This window comes from Populus nigra, chromosome 1 (assembly GCF_951802175.1).
Source record: "Populus nigra chromosome 1, ddPopNigr1.1, whole genome shotgun sequence".
NCBI lineage: Eukaryota > Viridiplantae > Streptophyta > Magnoliopsida > Malpighiales > Salicaceae > Populus > Populus nigra.
In genome coordinates, this window is record NC_084852.1 from 30,141,749 (window position 1) to 30,158,568 (window position 16,820).

The 16,820-nt window shown below is 30.8% G+C and overlaps 2 protein-coding genes across 2 annotated transcripts in view; one reads left to right on the forward strand and one right to left on the reverse strand.

The window, feature by feature from the left end:
- LOC133670236 (myosin-17-like) overlaps positions 1-1,534 on the reverse strand; it is a 15,737-nt gene extending 14,203 nt beyond the window's left edge. The window contains exons 1-2 of the mRNA XM_062090758.1: positions 1,146-1,534; positions 117-245 (exon numbers count right to left, since the gene is read on the reverse strand). Of these exons, the coding sequence (XP_061946742.1) occupies positions 117-245; positions 1,146-1,148 (132 nt within the window). The 5' untranslated portion in view covers positions 1,149-1,534. The remainder of the gene's footprint in view (positions 1-116; positions 246-1,145) is intronic.
- Positions 1,479-16,766, forward strand: LOC133670245 (threonine synthase, chloroplastic-like). Its single transcript, XM_062090770.1, has 2 exons — positions 1,479-1,482; positions 14,958-16,766. Exon 2 carries the CDS (start codon positions 14,992-14,994, stop codon positions 16,552-16,554), a length of 1,563 nt encoding a protein of 520 aa, XP_061946754.1. The 5' UTR covers positions 1,479-1,482; positions 14,958-14,991; the 3' UTR covers positions 16,555-16,766.
- The last annotated feature ends 54 nt before the right edge of the window (positions 16,767-16,820 follow it).

The following is a 16,820-nucleotide window of genomic DNA, read 5'->3' on the forward strand; positions in this document are numbered from 1 at the left end:
GCACTAGTTTCCTAGTAATAACCTAATGCATATAGAAGGGAAGGACTGGTGGAATTAGTCTATGCACATCAAAACAAGTTAATAACCAAAAATTTTAAAAAGATGCAAGGGCTTACCTTTTTTCCATCTGCGGTATTAACACGGACCACATTGCCATTTATGCGAGTAACTTCACCATCAATCCAAGCCAGAACAGGATCTTCAACCCATACATGAGAACCAACAATTATATTGTCCGGTGCTGCCTGCAAATATTTTACTGTTCAAGCAACACCGAGAAAAAGAAAAGGCGAACAACAAGCCTCCAACACAACATAAAAGATAAGTACCTAAATATAATTGTATGATCAAAAGCAAAGTAAGAACTAGTTAAATCCAATTCTTATGTGTTGGGAAATGACAGCTGTAAGAGACAAGCTTTCATGAAAGCCTCTCGATATGGATATCATTCAACTAGAAACCCCACTCGATATCAAGGCAGCCAGATGGTAATAAAAGCATTTCCATTTTTGAAGGAAACAAGAACTATCAAAGATAGTTACACTCAATTTCTCAAGTTCTAGTAAGAAATTTAATGTCTCGGCATTCCTAAAACAACAGGGTTTCGGTTGAAAAGAATCACTTAGCCAGGATTATCATTTGCAACACTATTTTAGCTTCCTAATGCAAAATCTGTAGCCTGACATTCAAAATAACTGCCACTGAATAGAAACTGGCATGAAATTCAAGACTATCAAAAACTTCCTGCTACCTGAAGTATTAAAATTCAAAAACAGAACAATCCACATCACCATCCAGTTACCAAGCACTGTCATTTCTTAGTTTTCATTGTCTCCCTATCTCAATTTTTTGTATTATTTTAATAATAAAACCCAAACTGCTCTGGAACATATGCAAGATAGCTATAACAAATAACTTCAGTGCAGTTTCAAAAAATAAAAAAGGAATACCCACTTCTTCAAAAGATTCAAATAGCAAATAGTAGTAAACCTAAATTCAAAACTCAAAGCAAACATAACAAACCAAACAAAGACATCTTGAACTAAACAAAAACCAGACACGAAGTCATAGCCATGAAATCTAACTAAAACAAGAAGAAGAAGAAGAAATGCCTAGAATTTTATTTTATTTTAGCTTTGAATTACCATTTGATAATACCGAAGTGGTACGAAACTCTTAGGCTTAGCTCATCCAACTAAGAAGAAAGGAGAAAAAGAAAAAAGCCCTCTTTCAAATTCAAAAAAAAATATGATAAAATAAAAAAATTCAAACCCCACTTTCTCCCTCTCTCTTTCTATCTCTAACAAAACTAACCCAAACCCACTTTACTATATCTCTCTCTCTAAACAGTTTTGAGCTTCTTCTTCTTTATTCTCCTTCCTGAGCTTTCAAAGAATTTGTGCTTGTTTCTCTCTCTAGAGTTGCAGTTTTTCGTTTGATTGTTTGGTCAGCTGTGAGGGGGGAAAAGACGCACCTCTCTCTCTCTCTCCCTCCCATCTGTTTTCAGAAATTCAAGGAAGAGATTAAAAAACTGGCAGAGGACAGGAGAGTCTTTACTGAGTAATTAAGTAGTCGGGGGTGAGGTAAGGTTTTTATTATTGTTGTTATTGTGGAAGAGTTTATAGTGTTTTTTAAATTATTTTTTATTTAAAATATATTTTTTTATTTTTTTAATATTAGTATATTAAAATAAATAAAAATAATTTTTAAAAAAATTTAAAAACATTTTTTATCTAAAAAACAAATAATTTTAAAGGTTAGTTGGGAATGCATTAGAAATGGTGTTTTCTAAAAAACATGATTTTTTTATGATTAATTTTTTTATATTTTTTGTATCGTTTTAATGTTTTAATATTAAAAATATTTTTAAAAAATAAAAAATTATTATTTTAATATATTTTTAAATAAAAAATATTTTAAAAAATAATTATTATAATATTATCAAACACCTTTAAAATACGGGAGTTCGAATACTTTTCTTAGGTTATCTACGTTTACACCCTTCTTTTGTATTATTATTATAAAGATTGGAAAACACGTGAGTTATTCTTTCCATTTCAGTTTTTGCCATGACTGTTTTCCAGGGGATTTGTCATGAATTTGTTTTTTTTTATTTTCCAAGGATTAATAAAAATATTATAAATGGAGAAACCTGCTAAAAATACCAGTAACTTACGGATACAAGAAAAATTATTTTATAAATTATTTATAATGTTGTTATTACAAGGCAGTATGACTTGGTAATCTCATGGTATAACGGTAAATAAGCTCCTCTTAAAACGCTCGTTATGAGAATAAATATCACATCTTATATTCTTCAGTCGATGACGTGTCAACGGTCGTCATATAATATCGTAATTAAAATAATATCTTCTAAATTGATTGTGAATCTCTTTTATTTCCTTTTTGATATATTACCTTAACATGGATTGTGGATTTGTTAACTAAGCTTGCACGCATTGCATGTGATTTCTTAAGGACCGTCTAGGAAACCAAGGATCTGTTTGTAAAAGTACAAGCCAGATTCCCTAAAGATTCTGTTTTTTTGACCGTGTTGTTATTAAAAAGATAAAATCACAAGTTAAAGGCAGCAGGTATTTTTGTAATTATGAATTGGTGTGGAGGTTATATGTAAGAGTGAAAGTTTTGACATCCTTACACGACAAGACAAAAGGATTCCGCCCGTCTTTTCCGTAGCCTGCTCCAACAAAATGTATTCTGAATTTTTCTTTCTTTTTATTTATTTTATATTCGTGTTATTGAAATATTTTATTAATGCCCCAAAAGAATAAAAATCATGATGCTAGTCCCCAACTCGTGGGCTAGCTATCAAACGGCCCAAAATCCACTTCCTAGGTGCATGAAGATATCCTGTAAATGACCATCTTATCCCCATTAGGCAGGAACTCCCACCGTTTTTGCACCAGTTACGAGAGGGTGCGCTTTCGAAATTTTTTGTTTTCAGTGTACTGTGAATGTCCGGGCCAGTTTACGCGTACTTCAACTAATTCTATGGGTCTTAAAGTTAATGACCATGTAAGCTTCCAGTGGCCATCATATGAGCAACCACAGGGCTCGAACCTGAGACCACAGAGAAAGCAAACCTCTTGATCGTAAACTCTTACCATTGGACTACCACCTAGTACGTTAATATTTGCTAGTTTATTTCCATGTGCTATACAATGGGTTAATATCAATTTTTAAAACAAGTATTAATATTATAAAAAATACTTTAATAGTGTTATTAAACTTAATCAAGTATATTAATTTTTAAATATTCATTTAATTTTTTATCAAATTCAGGTAATGTGGGTCTGGCAATGAAGCGCCAGACCCAAGCATCTGGGTCTAGAATGACCCAAGCATCTAGGTCTAGTATGACCCAAGCGTCTGGCTTGGCAATAATGTCAGACTCATACGTTTTTTTTTGGAAAATAAAGGAATTCACTAATAATTGTTTTAAAAATATATTTATTTTATATTTTTCTTCTTTGTCTTTTTAACCAAATATATTTTTATCTTTTCTATATTTTTTTTCTATTTTAAGATATTAATCACATGAGATCCTAAAATTCAGTCAATTTTTTTATTAATCTCTAATTTTAATGAAGAAACATCTACAAAATTGAACAAATTAAAATAGTCAAAAGGATAATAAATCTTTTACATATACAGTATTTTCTTTTTCTACAACATAATGTATCAATTCAAAAGTTTTTTCTTATAATCATATATTTTAAATTTTCGTATATACTAATAGTTCTAATGGAGAATAAACTCTCTTTATAATAAACTCTGGCAATTAGATCATATAACATCTCAAATTTAAAAAAGTATGAACCCTTTAAAAAACTATCCAACACTTGGATGGAAACATAAAATTAATATTTTCATCCACAATACATCCAAAAAAAGAAAATTTATTTTTGAAGACTTAAAATAAATCACTTAGAACTCAACACTTTTTTTTGTCATTCTTTCCTCTTTGAATATAACATATTTATAAATATAAGTTGCAAAAATAAAAAAGAGTTTGCAGTTAAGTTTTACTGCATATGAGTGGAAAATCCTACTTGCATAAGGCAGTGTTTATTTTTACAGTCCAATTATGCATTTGAACGTCAGACCCAAAGCGCTTAGGTCTGGTAGTCATGCTAGACCCAAGCACCTTGATTTTGCAACCATGTCAGACCCATGAATTCACTTATAATTGTTATAAAAATATATTTATTTTGAATTTTCATCTTTGCCTTTTTAACTAAATATATTTTTATTTTTTATGTATTTCTTTCTTCTATTTTAAGACATTAACAACACACATCCTTAAAATTCACTCAATTGTTTTTATTAATCTCTAATTTTAGTGAAGAAATCATCTATAAATTGCACAAATTAAGATAGTTAAAAGGATAGTAAGTCTTTTACATATATAGTATTTTCTTTTCCTATAACATAATGTATCAATTCAAAAGTTTTCTCTTTTAATCATATATTTCAAATTTTCATAAATACTAATAGTTATAATGAAGAATAAACTCTACTTGTAACAAGTTTTGACAATTAGATCATGCAACAACATCTCAAATTTAAAAAAGCATGAACCATTTAAAAAATTGCCCAATATTTGGATAGAAACATAAAATTAATATTTCATCCACAATGCATACATAAAAGGAAAGTTTATTTTTTAAAGCTTGAAATAAATTACTTAGAACTTAACATTTTTTTTCATTCTTTCCTCTTCGAATATAACAAATTTATAAAATAAGTTGCACAAACAAAAAAGAGTTTGCAGTTAAGTTCTATTGCATATGAATGAAAAATCTTACTTGAATAAGGTAATGTTTGTTTTTGCAATCCAATCGTGCTTTTGAAAAAATTTTTATTTTTTGCAACCATGCTAGACCTAAGTGTTTTGAGTCTAGCAAACATGTCTAATTTGACAAACAACAAACAAAAAGGACAATTATACACTTTAGTTGTCAGGAGAGAGAAAAGAAAGAAAACAACACAAACAATCGATCACTAGCAGCAATTCAACCATTATATGTCTACACGTGCCACACCATGTGGAAAAAGGCACGGTTGTGCATCCAATTAGACGGTGGATGGCCAGATTTGACCACCGGAAAGCATCATACGCGCCTTCTGATTAGTACTTAAAAGTGCATTCTCATTAAGGCTTTATATCATCATATTACATATAAAAGTATCATTAAATTCTCCAACTTAAGCATGTTTTATAATAACAAGTCTGATAATATAAGATCGCTTTAATTTATGGTAAATGCTCATTTTAAATGCAGACATATCTTACAATTCAAATGATTGATTGATGTGACTAACTATTGAAAGTGAAAGGACAAAGAAAGGGCTAAACTTAGAAAAGAGATGTTGGATCAAACTGGAACATCATTTAGTCATTGATTATATCTTGAGTTGTGGACCTTGGATTAATGTTTGATAATTGTTCTGGAAAGTTAAGACATAGGCCTACAACTTTCATGAAGAGTGGAAAACCCAAATTTGTTGTTTTCAAATTCAAAGCTTGCCCACAAAAAAGAAGTCAAAATCTGTTCTGCAATCCAGCCCAAACACTGCTCAGAAGTTTACTCATAGATAGAGTTCTAGAAAGTCAAATCACATCAAATTTGGTGGGTGAAATAATAAGACAGTTTAAAATAACTTTCATGAGGACCACCTGCTCCAATTCTGATGTTAGCAATGTTATTTCATCCAGACAAGAGCTTGAGGGCTATTCATCACGTCCACCAAAAGCATTACTCGGTATTTTAACCATATTTTGAGCTGTAGTGATCCAAATACTATGAAATGTTATGGTTGGAAAGAGGAGATTATTGCCAACAACTTTCATGAAGAACACTTTGCCAAATTTTGATTGCATCAATGTCATTTCATCCAGCCAAAATGTTGAAGTGCTATTGTCCACCAAGTCCACTGAATCAATAGTTGGCCACATCAATAATCAATTATCAAATGAATAGTCCCGAATTTTAGCCTATAAAAAGAGGCATTTGCCATTCATTTAGGCATCTTGGTTTTTAGATCAAGATCATTTTCTTGCTTTCTCTCTTTGTAATGTTCAAGTTCTATTTCATATTATATTTTCATTAATCTCTTATTTATGTTTTTCATTTCCTTTACTACTCTTAGTTAACTTATATCATAATTATGTTCTTATCTTGTTTATTTATGTTCTTATTCTTCATTATGTCTAGTTAAGTTAATATTGTCAATGTGAAAAGGTTTCACTAATGGTGTTAGAATATGTATAAACTCAACATGGACTTCAATGTTTATATCCAAGAAAGTTTGTTATTAATATGTCTTATCTTTTTATCTTACAAATTCTTAATATGTTGCTTGTTAAATGATTAATCTAGATTTGTATTGTATAACACTTGATACAATAAATGTTTGATCCTTCATAGTTTTCGAGCGACATCGTTGTTATGAGAGGAACTTGATTTGTTGTTAACATAAGTTAGCATCATGAATTCCTAACAATATTTAAAAGTATGATGTTACTAAAACAAGATAATTAATATCATCATGTTAAAAATTTATAATGAACTATTAAGGATAAATCATCCGATTGAAATCTCCTTTGTGTGTGGTTTCTAGTTGAGTAGTAAAACGAGTTTATACTATATTTATTTCTAATACCATTAGTGGATCCTCTAACATTGACAATTGTTTTTATCATTATTTAATCCTCACATTAATTTCACATATCAAAGTTCTGTTTAATCCTTTGTTTATATATATATATATATATATATATATATATATATATATATATTATTTGTAATTTATATAGTTGACCTCCCTATCTTGCTGGGTTATTTATTACTTTGACACGTTTGCACTTGGGATAAGACATTAACTCTTTGATCGTGTCACCTTCTTAATGGCATGGACGCTGCCCACTTGCTAAGGTGTAAGGAACATGCGTCCGCAACTTTTCAATTAAAAAATAACAAATATATCATGAAAATATTAAAGCGTCCCTATAGCCCTCTTCATTACACAAAATACTCATGTAAAATATCAAAATGCCCCCAAAGACAAAGCTTTGTTTTTGTCTTTTTTAGGATAAAAGAATTTGACTATACTTGAAAATTAAAAACACCTGAATACCCTTGTGGAAGAAAGCCAGAAAAATATTTATCCGCTTGCGAAAAGATAAAAAATTGAAAGTGAAATCATTATTACAATCCACAGTAAAAAGCTCTATTGATCTACAATGATTTCCCTATATCATTTAGCTTTTGTTATAACTAGACCATGGGTCCTACTAAAATTGTTTTGGGTGAAAAAAAAGGTTGAGGTATTGGTAACATGTTTTTAAAAATTGATTTTAACTATGAATTAAATAATATTTCAATTTAACACTATGATGAAAAATATATTTTATCCACCTTAGTTAACTTGGGTTTACCAGTGAAACTCTTAAGGATAATCTTGAAAAAAATTAGAATGTTGAAAGATAAAATTAGTAAAAAATAACATTTAATTAAAAAATATAGTGAACTTTAAGTCAATCAATCAAATCTAGATACACGTCATTAGATTCAATAAATTTTTTAGCTCGGAGATTATTTTCATTTAATTACATGATCATAAAATGCATGATATTTTTTGTTGTAAATAATATTTTTTTAAAAAGTACAAAAAAAAAACATGACAAGCATATGAGGCTAAGATAGCAAAAATAGGTCATTGGTAATAAAAAAGTGAAATTGCATTCTTTTAAGTTCGAGTTAAATAAAAAAAATAGATAATTGATAATAAAATGTGAAATTATATTTTTTTTACATTAAGGGATAAAAAAGTATTGAACAAAAACAAAATAAAAACAAATAATATCCTGGATGCCACAGATCAACCCGTCAAACTGCTACATAGATAATAGATTCAACTAGGTTCAATAATTTGTTTTATCAATTTTTTAAAACTAAATATAAAATAGAAGAAAAAAGGAGCCTAGTCGTGCGAGTCTATGCATTAAAAAAATAGCCCAGCAAGCTTCCCTAGGCCTATCTTATTTTTTTTCTAATTTCTTAAAGGGGTGGACCATTTTTCTTTAAAAAAAGACAATAGACAATGTGTTACCCCCGCTTTCTATAAATTGTTGGAAAATTAGGGGTTCAGTTTTTTTCAATTTAGAACTCATTCTTGACAAAAAAAAAACCTAGAAAACTCTGTAAACACCTTAATAAACCTATTTATGGCCATAAAAAACCCAGAAAACATCTCAAAAAACCAAAATCAATCTGAACCTAAAATGATTATCGCGGTTAGATCTACTTCTTTGGGCAAAAAGAAGAAAAAAACACTTAGATCAAACTACCTTTAGAAAATGGAACCCATTTATATAAAAATAACACCTAGGCTAGCCCATTGGCTCGTAGTACATAAAAAAATGACAATAAAAAAGGTATTGGTAACATGTATTTTTTTTTAAATAAAAATATCATATCCAAGAATTTAAAATCAGTTACATATTAAACGATATTTTTATCTAACATTGAGAAGGAAACACATTGAATCAATCTAGGTCATTTCAGGTTGACATGTAAAAATTGCAGGTATAATCTTAAAAAAAAATTAGGAACCTAAATATCGATTTAACTTAATGTTAAAAGATAAAATTAATTACCAAAACAAAACGAAGTAAACTTGAGCCAACCAACCAAACTATTAATGCAAGTCATGCATGCCATTAGATTCAATAAATTTTTTATTCCATAGATTATTTTTTATTTAACAGATTTATATGATAATAAACCAAATATGATGTTTTTTAAAAAGAAAAAAAAACATGATGGGCGCGTGGGGCTGAGATAACAAATGCAAATCGTTGATAACAAATGGTGAAATAACATTTATTTTAATTTTAAGTTAATTAAAAAAAACAAATCATTGATAATAAAGGGTGAAATTGCATTTTGTTTTTAAATTGAGGTACTAAAATGCATTAAAAAACAATAAACTGGATATTGTCACTTTACTTGTCAAACTTATGATTTGGCCATGGAAGTAACAAGGTTAATTTTTTCCTGTATCTAAAAAAAAAAGTCCAAAAAAGTTCAGCAAAGATGGCTTGTAGCCTAACACACTTGCTTTTAAAAGGAACAACTCAGGCGCATGTTCCTTTAAGCCCAGACCCGCGCATTTAGACTTGTTTTTTTTTCTTATTTAAAGGGATGGATAACCTGTCATTCACCTCTATTTATTTTATTTCCTTTAAAATACGAAGACGACGTGTTGCCCACTAAGACAAATAATGTGTTGTCTCCCAACCTAGATTCCGACCACCACTATGGTGACCGAAAAATCAGAGTTGTAGGTTTTTAACCCGCCAAATCTATTTTTCAACCCATTTAAAGCCAAAAATACCCAAAAATCAATCCTATAACATGTAAAAACCAATTTAGCAACTCAATAAACCTAAAAAAATGACTCAAATCACAAAATCAAATGGAATAAATTTTCTCTTCCTCAACTTAGATATGTTTTTAGATAAATTTGAGGCTTAAAACAACCATTATAAAACTCTCCTGACCAAATATAATCTATTGAAACCAATCTCAACTATTTTGGTTGTCGAAATAAGTATAAATGATGACTTTCTCTTTCTAAACCAGGATTTGGTGAGCTTCTCTCTCTTCTCTAATAAAAAATGATTTAAAAAATAAGAGAAATAAACTTTTGATATCAAAATTGAATTTTTAAAAACTAATTAAAGGGATTGATCATCTATAAACCAAAAAGTATGGGGGACTAAAGTAAAGTTTTTGTATGAAATTTAAAATCACCACCTATATTACCCTTCATTTCCATTTTGGTCCTTTAACTTTTAATCCAACCCTTCCAAAAATAAAAATGCAATTGGGAAATTTAGGCTTCAAGGAGCTTAATTGTTCAAAAAAATGTTTGAGAACTAAATTGATCTTTTTATAAAAATCAAATGTTTCATTCACACATTTATTTAAAACAAATTAGGTTTTAAGTATAAAGCTAAAACATGTGGGGCTTTTACTGTAGCTTAAATTTTGTTTATGTGTCACTTTAATACGAAGTTGATGGTGTTATATAAATTTAAGGAATGATACGGTGCTAGTGACAAGAAACATACTTTTGAAGAAAAAATTCCATTCCTTTTTTTTCACTTTATAGCTTCTTGGTAAAGTTAACTAATTTTTACATTTTTAAAAAAATTGAAAAAAGTGGGAACCCTTCTAATTTATAGGATTTATAAGTTGATTAGTTTTTTTAATTGGTTTTTATATTTTGTCCAAAAAGTAAAAAGAAAAAAAATATTTCCTTCCAATTATGTGCTCGCCTTGTTACTAGTGCCACTTGTTTTTAATATGTAATAACTAGTGTATTATTCACTTTTAATATGTATTATTCAACTTTAGTAATGAAATTTAAATTTAAATGCTATTATTAACAAAAAAAAACCTAAAAGAGATTAGGAAAGTACTATGGATTCATAATGCTTTTACTTAGATTCCAATGGTATTTTGGTATTTTTCGTGGCAATTCTCTTCAATCTTGTGAGAGGTTTTCATCAATTTCTTCTCATGCCTTGTAAATGGACAAGAGATGTATTTCCTTTTTTTTTTTGGTGGATGTAGGCTCTACCACATTTCCTCTTGTTCTGCCTGGCTTTTATGCATCTGAAATTATATTTTTCAAATCTAAAATCTTTTATTTATGAGAAAAAATGAGACAGGGGAGAGAGAAAATATAAACCTCTAGTTAATTTTTTTTCCAGTATTAGTAAAATATTAAAAACTAAACCAAATGATGAAATGGGTTGATAGATAAATAAATAACAACAATAACAACAACAATAAAATAGTGTGGTACTAAATAATCAATGAGGGAATGTTTTGGAGGGAAATGTTTATATGCGGTACTTTAAAAAATGAGCTATGACGAGGTTTATGGTTAAATGAAAATATGTAAATAATACAAGGGCATTGTCATAAATAAATGGAACCTTGGATTATAAATATTTGCTTATATTTTTCTCCTTATGGCCAGCGAAAATCAAGAGAATGGAAGGCTAGGGTTTTTTATTTTTATTTTTTAATTTCTCTTTATAAAACATTAAAAAAATATTAGTTTAGGTGGGCTAAAAAGGTTTTTGGTGGATCAAAGAAATAAATTTAGGTGATTTAGGGGTTTTGGTACTTGAAAAAAGAGAGTTAGAAGTTAGAGAAATGATGAGGAGAAGGTGAAGAAAGCTTGGTTTCTCTATCAAAAGTTTCCTATTTTCTTGTGTTTAGGAGGTAAGAATTACTTTATTTATGATTGGTTTTGATTTTGGTATGATTTTGATGTTAGTAATGTGAATGTATATTATGGAATATTGAGAAAAATGAGGTAGTTTGTTGTAATAATAAGTTCGATTTGGAATCATATTCTTATACATGAAAAAAACCTAACAGGTCATGTGTGAATCATAGAAAAATGACAAGAAAACATAGCATGTCTTCCCTTAGTATGGGAATTTTAGCCTAGGTAATGTCAGGGAGAATGAACTTTGGTTGATTTGATTGTTATAAAAATTGTGTTTAATGGTGTTATATGAGGTAATTGAAGAATGGTTATGAACTAAATTTTCATAGAAATGGAAGAAAAACTCATGCTCTTATTTAGAGTAAGTTTTAGTTAAAGAATGTGATGGGAAAGAGAGATGAAGATATTTCTTTTAAGAGATTTGAAATAAATGTTTATTTATGTGTACAAAGATAAATTAAAATGGAAATTTAAAGAAAAATCATATAGGAACATATGTTTCCTTTGATGAGGGGGTGTTTGGCTTGATGAACAAAAAAGAAGAAGAAAAGTAACAGGTTACAAGGTTATAGTAATCTATAATGTAAATGAAAAATAACCAATTATAGGTAGCATGATAATCTTAAATGGGATAGAACTTTTATGGTGAATTTCTTTATAATAACCAAAAGTTTCCATTTATTATAAATGCATTGTGTGATATGTTAATTGGTTAGAAATTGTAGAATGAATTGAGAAAAAAGGTATTTATTTCATGCATGTGAAATATATGATGTTGAGATAATCAGGATTGTTACCTTGGAATCTAGATACGATTCCTAAGTTAATGGAAATGATATTAATGACATTAGCCTTATGATGCTAGAAGATACCGCAATAGCAAGGCCTAAAATTTGGAGGAGGTATAGGATCGCCACACATGACAGGTGGGTGCACAACACTTGTATTAAATAGATTTTAGAAATATTATATTTAAGTTACATTTAATGTCTTTTTTTTTCATGGCCTATTATGAAAAAATTGGAATTAAGGAATGAATAATTATGAACTTGATTAGTCATCCATGTTATGGAGACTAATGATATTAGTTGGTTTGATATCGACATTAAATGAGAAAAAAGTGTATATGTAAAGTATTTGATTAATCATCCAGGCAATAGAAACTAATGATACTAGGTTTGATCGGTATCGAGGGATTCTTGGTTAGTCTTTTATGTGGTGAAGGCTAATGATATTGATTGGATCAATATCGGTATTGATTAGTCGTCCAAAAGTATAGAGACTAATGATACTAGAGTGATAGATATTGACAAGAATCTTGACTAGTCATCATGTAGTGAGGACTAATAAAGGAGGTTAATGATATTATTGTAATTGATGTCAACATTAGTGTGAATAAAAGAGATTGGATACATAAGAAAGATTAATACAAAAAAATAAGTTTTAAAAAAAGGAAAAGAAAAGGAGAAGATTGAAATAGAACTTATTGAATTCTCTTTCTATAAACATAGTTGTGACATTTTAGTTTATTTTTATTAACATTTTGTTGTATTACAAGTCTCTCTCATACCATCAATAATAGTGGGATTTCTTTTATTTGCTATTCTGATATAGTCAAGATATATACATGTTGTAACTTTTATCTATAATGTAATTAAATTTAATGAGTGGTAATTAACTAGACCAATAACTTTTGGAATGTATTGTCTAAGATTCATTTAATAAGTATGTTATATTTTTTATGTTAAATGTTAATTTTCTTACTAAGTTATATATATTGTTTCAAATATTGAAATTTACATAAAATATTGTTGAGATGTTAATATATGATCCAAGATGAATGGAACAAGTATATATATATATATATATATATATATATATATATATATATATATAATAGAAAGAGAGTGAGAAACCTGGCAGAACTATTAACAAATTCATCACCAGCTTCTCTCAAGCTAGATTTCAACCTCCCTAATTCCCCAGTAAAAAGAAGAACACAAATTTGAAAAACCACAACAGCTCAACAAATGGCTGAAAAAATACCCTCTCTAAACCACATCAGCAGCACACATGACCGTGCAAGCCATGAATACCTCCAAAAGCCACACACCCATCAATACATCCAAAAGCAACACACACCCACCATCCAAATTTCCAAGAGATTTTTTTAAATCTAAACCAACTCTCAAGACAATTGGCTTCTCATGAATGTTATAAGCTGTTAAATAATAATTTGAATAAGAGAGGCAGACTACTAAGGGACCGTTTGGGAACGTGGCTGCGGCCGCGTTCCCAAAAAATTTGAAAATTTTTTGTTTTTTTTTTTTGCTAAAATTTAATATGGTTTGTACGTTTTGGATCGTTTTGATGTGCTGATGTTAAAAATGATTTTTAAAAAATAAAAAAACATCGTTGGCATGCATTTGGCACGAAAAGTTATTTGAAAAGCACTCGCAACCACACTGCCAAACACGCTCTAAAAAAAGGCTCCTTATTGGGAGCAAGTTGGTTTGTGTTTTTTTTTATTAACATGGATGTCCAGGTTAGTTTTGACACATCTTGACTAATCTCACGGGTCCTAAAGTTAATGTTCATGTAAGCCCACAGTGACTCTGAGAGGACTCAAACTCGTGATCATTGAGGAGCAAATTCAAGACTTGACTAGTTGAGCTACCCCTCAAGGTTAGTTGCTATGTGTTCTTCATTTTATACATGTGAGCGTTTTATATTACTGTTTAAGGTTGTTCGGTCCGATTTAATCAATTTCAGATCAATAAAAACAAAACCAAATTAAACTAGATTTTTTAATTAGTAAATTTAGTGTTCTCAGTTTTTCTCATTCTTGTTAAAGAATAAAGCTTTATGAGCTTTAAGTGAGTGTGTGATACTATGATACTTATTACTTTTTGAAATGTCCTTCACAAAAAATATTTTTTTTAAATTTATTTTTGATATATTAAAAACTATAAAAAAATTAATTTAAAATAAAAATTTTAAAAAAACCGGGATGTGACCACATGGAAATGATTTCCGTTTGTTTTTGCGTTTCAAAAACACTTTTAAAAAACTTTGAAATTTTTTTATTTTTTGTTTGCTTTAAATTAATATTTTTTTGATCTTTTTAGATCATTTTAATACACTGATATAAAAAATAATTTTTAAAAAATAAAAAAATATTAATTTAATATATCTTTAAATTAAAAACACTTTAAAATACAACTAAAATCATTTATAAATAAACCCTTATTAAATGTTAAAATTAGACGAAATAAAAAGAAGGAAGCGGCGGCCGCACCAAAAACTGTAGACATTGCGGCTGCATACAAGAAAATATTGTTTGTCTTTATCTTTGATGTTGTTTGGAGTATCAGTTTGATTGCTACCTTAGGTCCTTCCTTTTAGAGTTCTATTTATTTTTTTCCCAAATCATTTAATTTATAATTTTTAAAAGTATTTCCGTCTTTTCACTTCATTGCACAACTCTGAAAAAGATGAAGGATCTGTTTGAATAAATTGAAGATCTGATATGGGGAGAGGGTTCTCTAAATTTTAATTCCGTCGCGACCCTATACAAGGATCTATCTATCTAAGGGGAGGCAAAGTCCACTTCCGACTACCTCTCTCTCTCTCTCTCTCTCTCTCTCTCTCAAAATGCCTTCTTCATATCTTCTCCAATCTCCCAGCTTCTCCACCAATCTCAAGCTTCCCTCAAAACCCAGAACTCCCACACCAACCCCTTGTTCTCTCTCCGTCAAAGCCTCCTCCTCCTCCTCCTCAAACAATACCCCCGCCAGCACCTCAAGCAAAGGGAACAACATTCGCGACGAAGCCCGCCGCCAATACCTCACAAACCCACCACAAAACCAGAACTTCTCTGCCAAATACGTCCCTTTCAACGCTGACCCTGCCACCAACACAGAGTCCTACTCCCTCGACGAGATCGTCTACCGATCCCAGTCTGGCGGCCTCCTCGATGTCCAACACGACATCTCCGCCCTCAAAGCCTTTCCTGGCTCCTACTGGCGTGCCCTCTTCGACTCTCGCGTTGGCAAGACCACTTGGCCTTATGGTTCCGGTGTGTGGTCCAAGAAAGAATGGGTCTTGCCTGAGATTTCTAGTGATGATATTGTCAGTGCCTTTGAGGGCAACTCTAATCTCTTCTGGGCTGAAAGGCTTGGTAAACACTTCCTTGAGATGAATGAGTTGTGGGTTAAACATTGTGGGATTAGCCATACAGGGAGTTTTAAAGATCTGGGCATGACTGTTCTTGTTAGTCAGGTTAATAGATTGAGAAAAATGAACAAACCTGTTTTTGGTGTTGGCTGTGCTTCAACAGGCGACACCTCTGCTGCTTTGTCTGCTTATTGTGCTTCTGCTGGTATTCCTTCTATTGTATTTTTGCCTGCTAATAAGATCTCTATTGCCCAGCTCGTGCAGCCCATTGCCAATGGCGCTTTTGTTCTGAGTGTTGATACTGATTTTGATGGCTGTATGCAGTTGATAAGAGAGGTTACGTCTGAGTTGCCTATTTATTTAGCCAATTCGCTAAATAGTCTGAGGATAGAAGGGCAGAAAACTGCTGCCATAGAGATTTTGCAGCAGTTTGATTGGGAAGTGCCCGACTGGGTTATTATTCCTGGTGGGAATTTGGGGAATATCTATGCTTTTTATAAAGGGTTTTATATGTGCAAAGAGTTGGGGCTTGTGGATAAGATTCCAAGGCTTGTTTGTGCACAGGCCGCGAATGCCAATCCTCTCTACTTGTATTATAAGTCAGGGTGGAAGGAATTTAAAGCTGTGAAAGCCAGTGGTACATTTGCATCTGCTATTCAGATTGGCGATCCTGTTTCAATTGATAGAGCTGTTTATGCGCTGAAACAATCGAATGGGATTGTCGAGGAGGCTACTGAGGAGGAGTTAATGGATGCAATGGCGCAAGCGGATTCGACGGGGATGTTTATATGCCCACATACAGGAGTGGCATTGACGGCTTTGATGAAGCTTAGGAAGAGTGGGGTTATAGGTCCAACTGATCGGACAGTGGTGGTTAGTACTGCCCATGGGCTTAAGTTCACTCAAAGTAAGATTGATTATCACTCGAATAATATTAAGGAAATGGCTTGTAGGTTTGCTAACCCGCCTGTGAGTGTTAAGGCTGATTTTGGTTCTGTTATGGATGTTTTGAAGAAGTATTTGAGTAAAACACCAAAGTAGTAGGCAGATTATGAGCACTGCAAGTTTTGCTTATGTAACTCTAGCGTATTGTTGTCTCGGCATAGGCATTGGTATTGCCGCTTTTATGATTTCTGCCATTGGATGCTTCATGTTAGGATTTTGATTGTCTAATGTGTAGCCTTTCATAGAGCTAAATCATATGGAAGACCGCATTACCATTTTTTTAATAAAGACATTATCGTTTGAATTAATGCAAGTTTTGATGGTCATTTTGGCTCAGGCGTTACTTTCTGTCTATCTGGTTC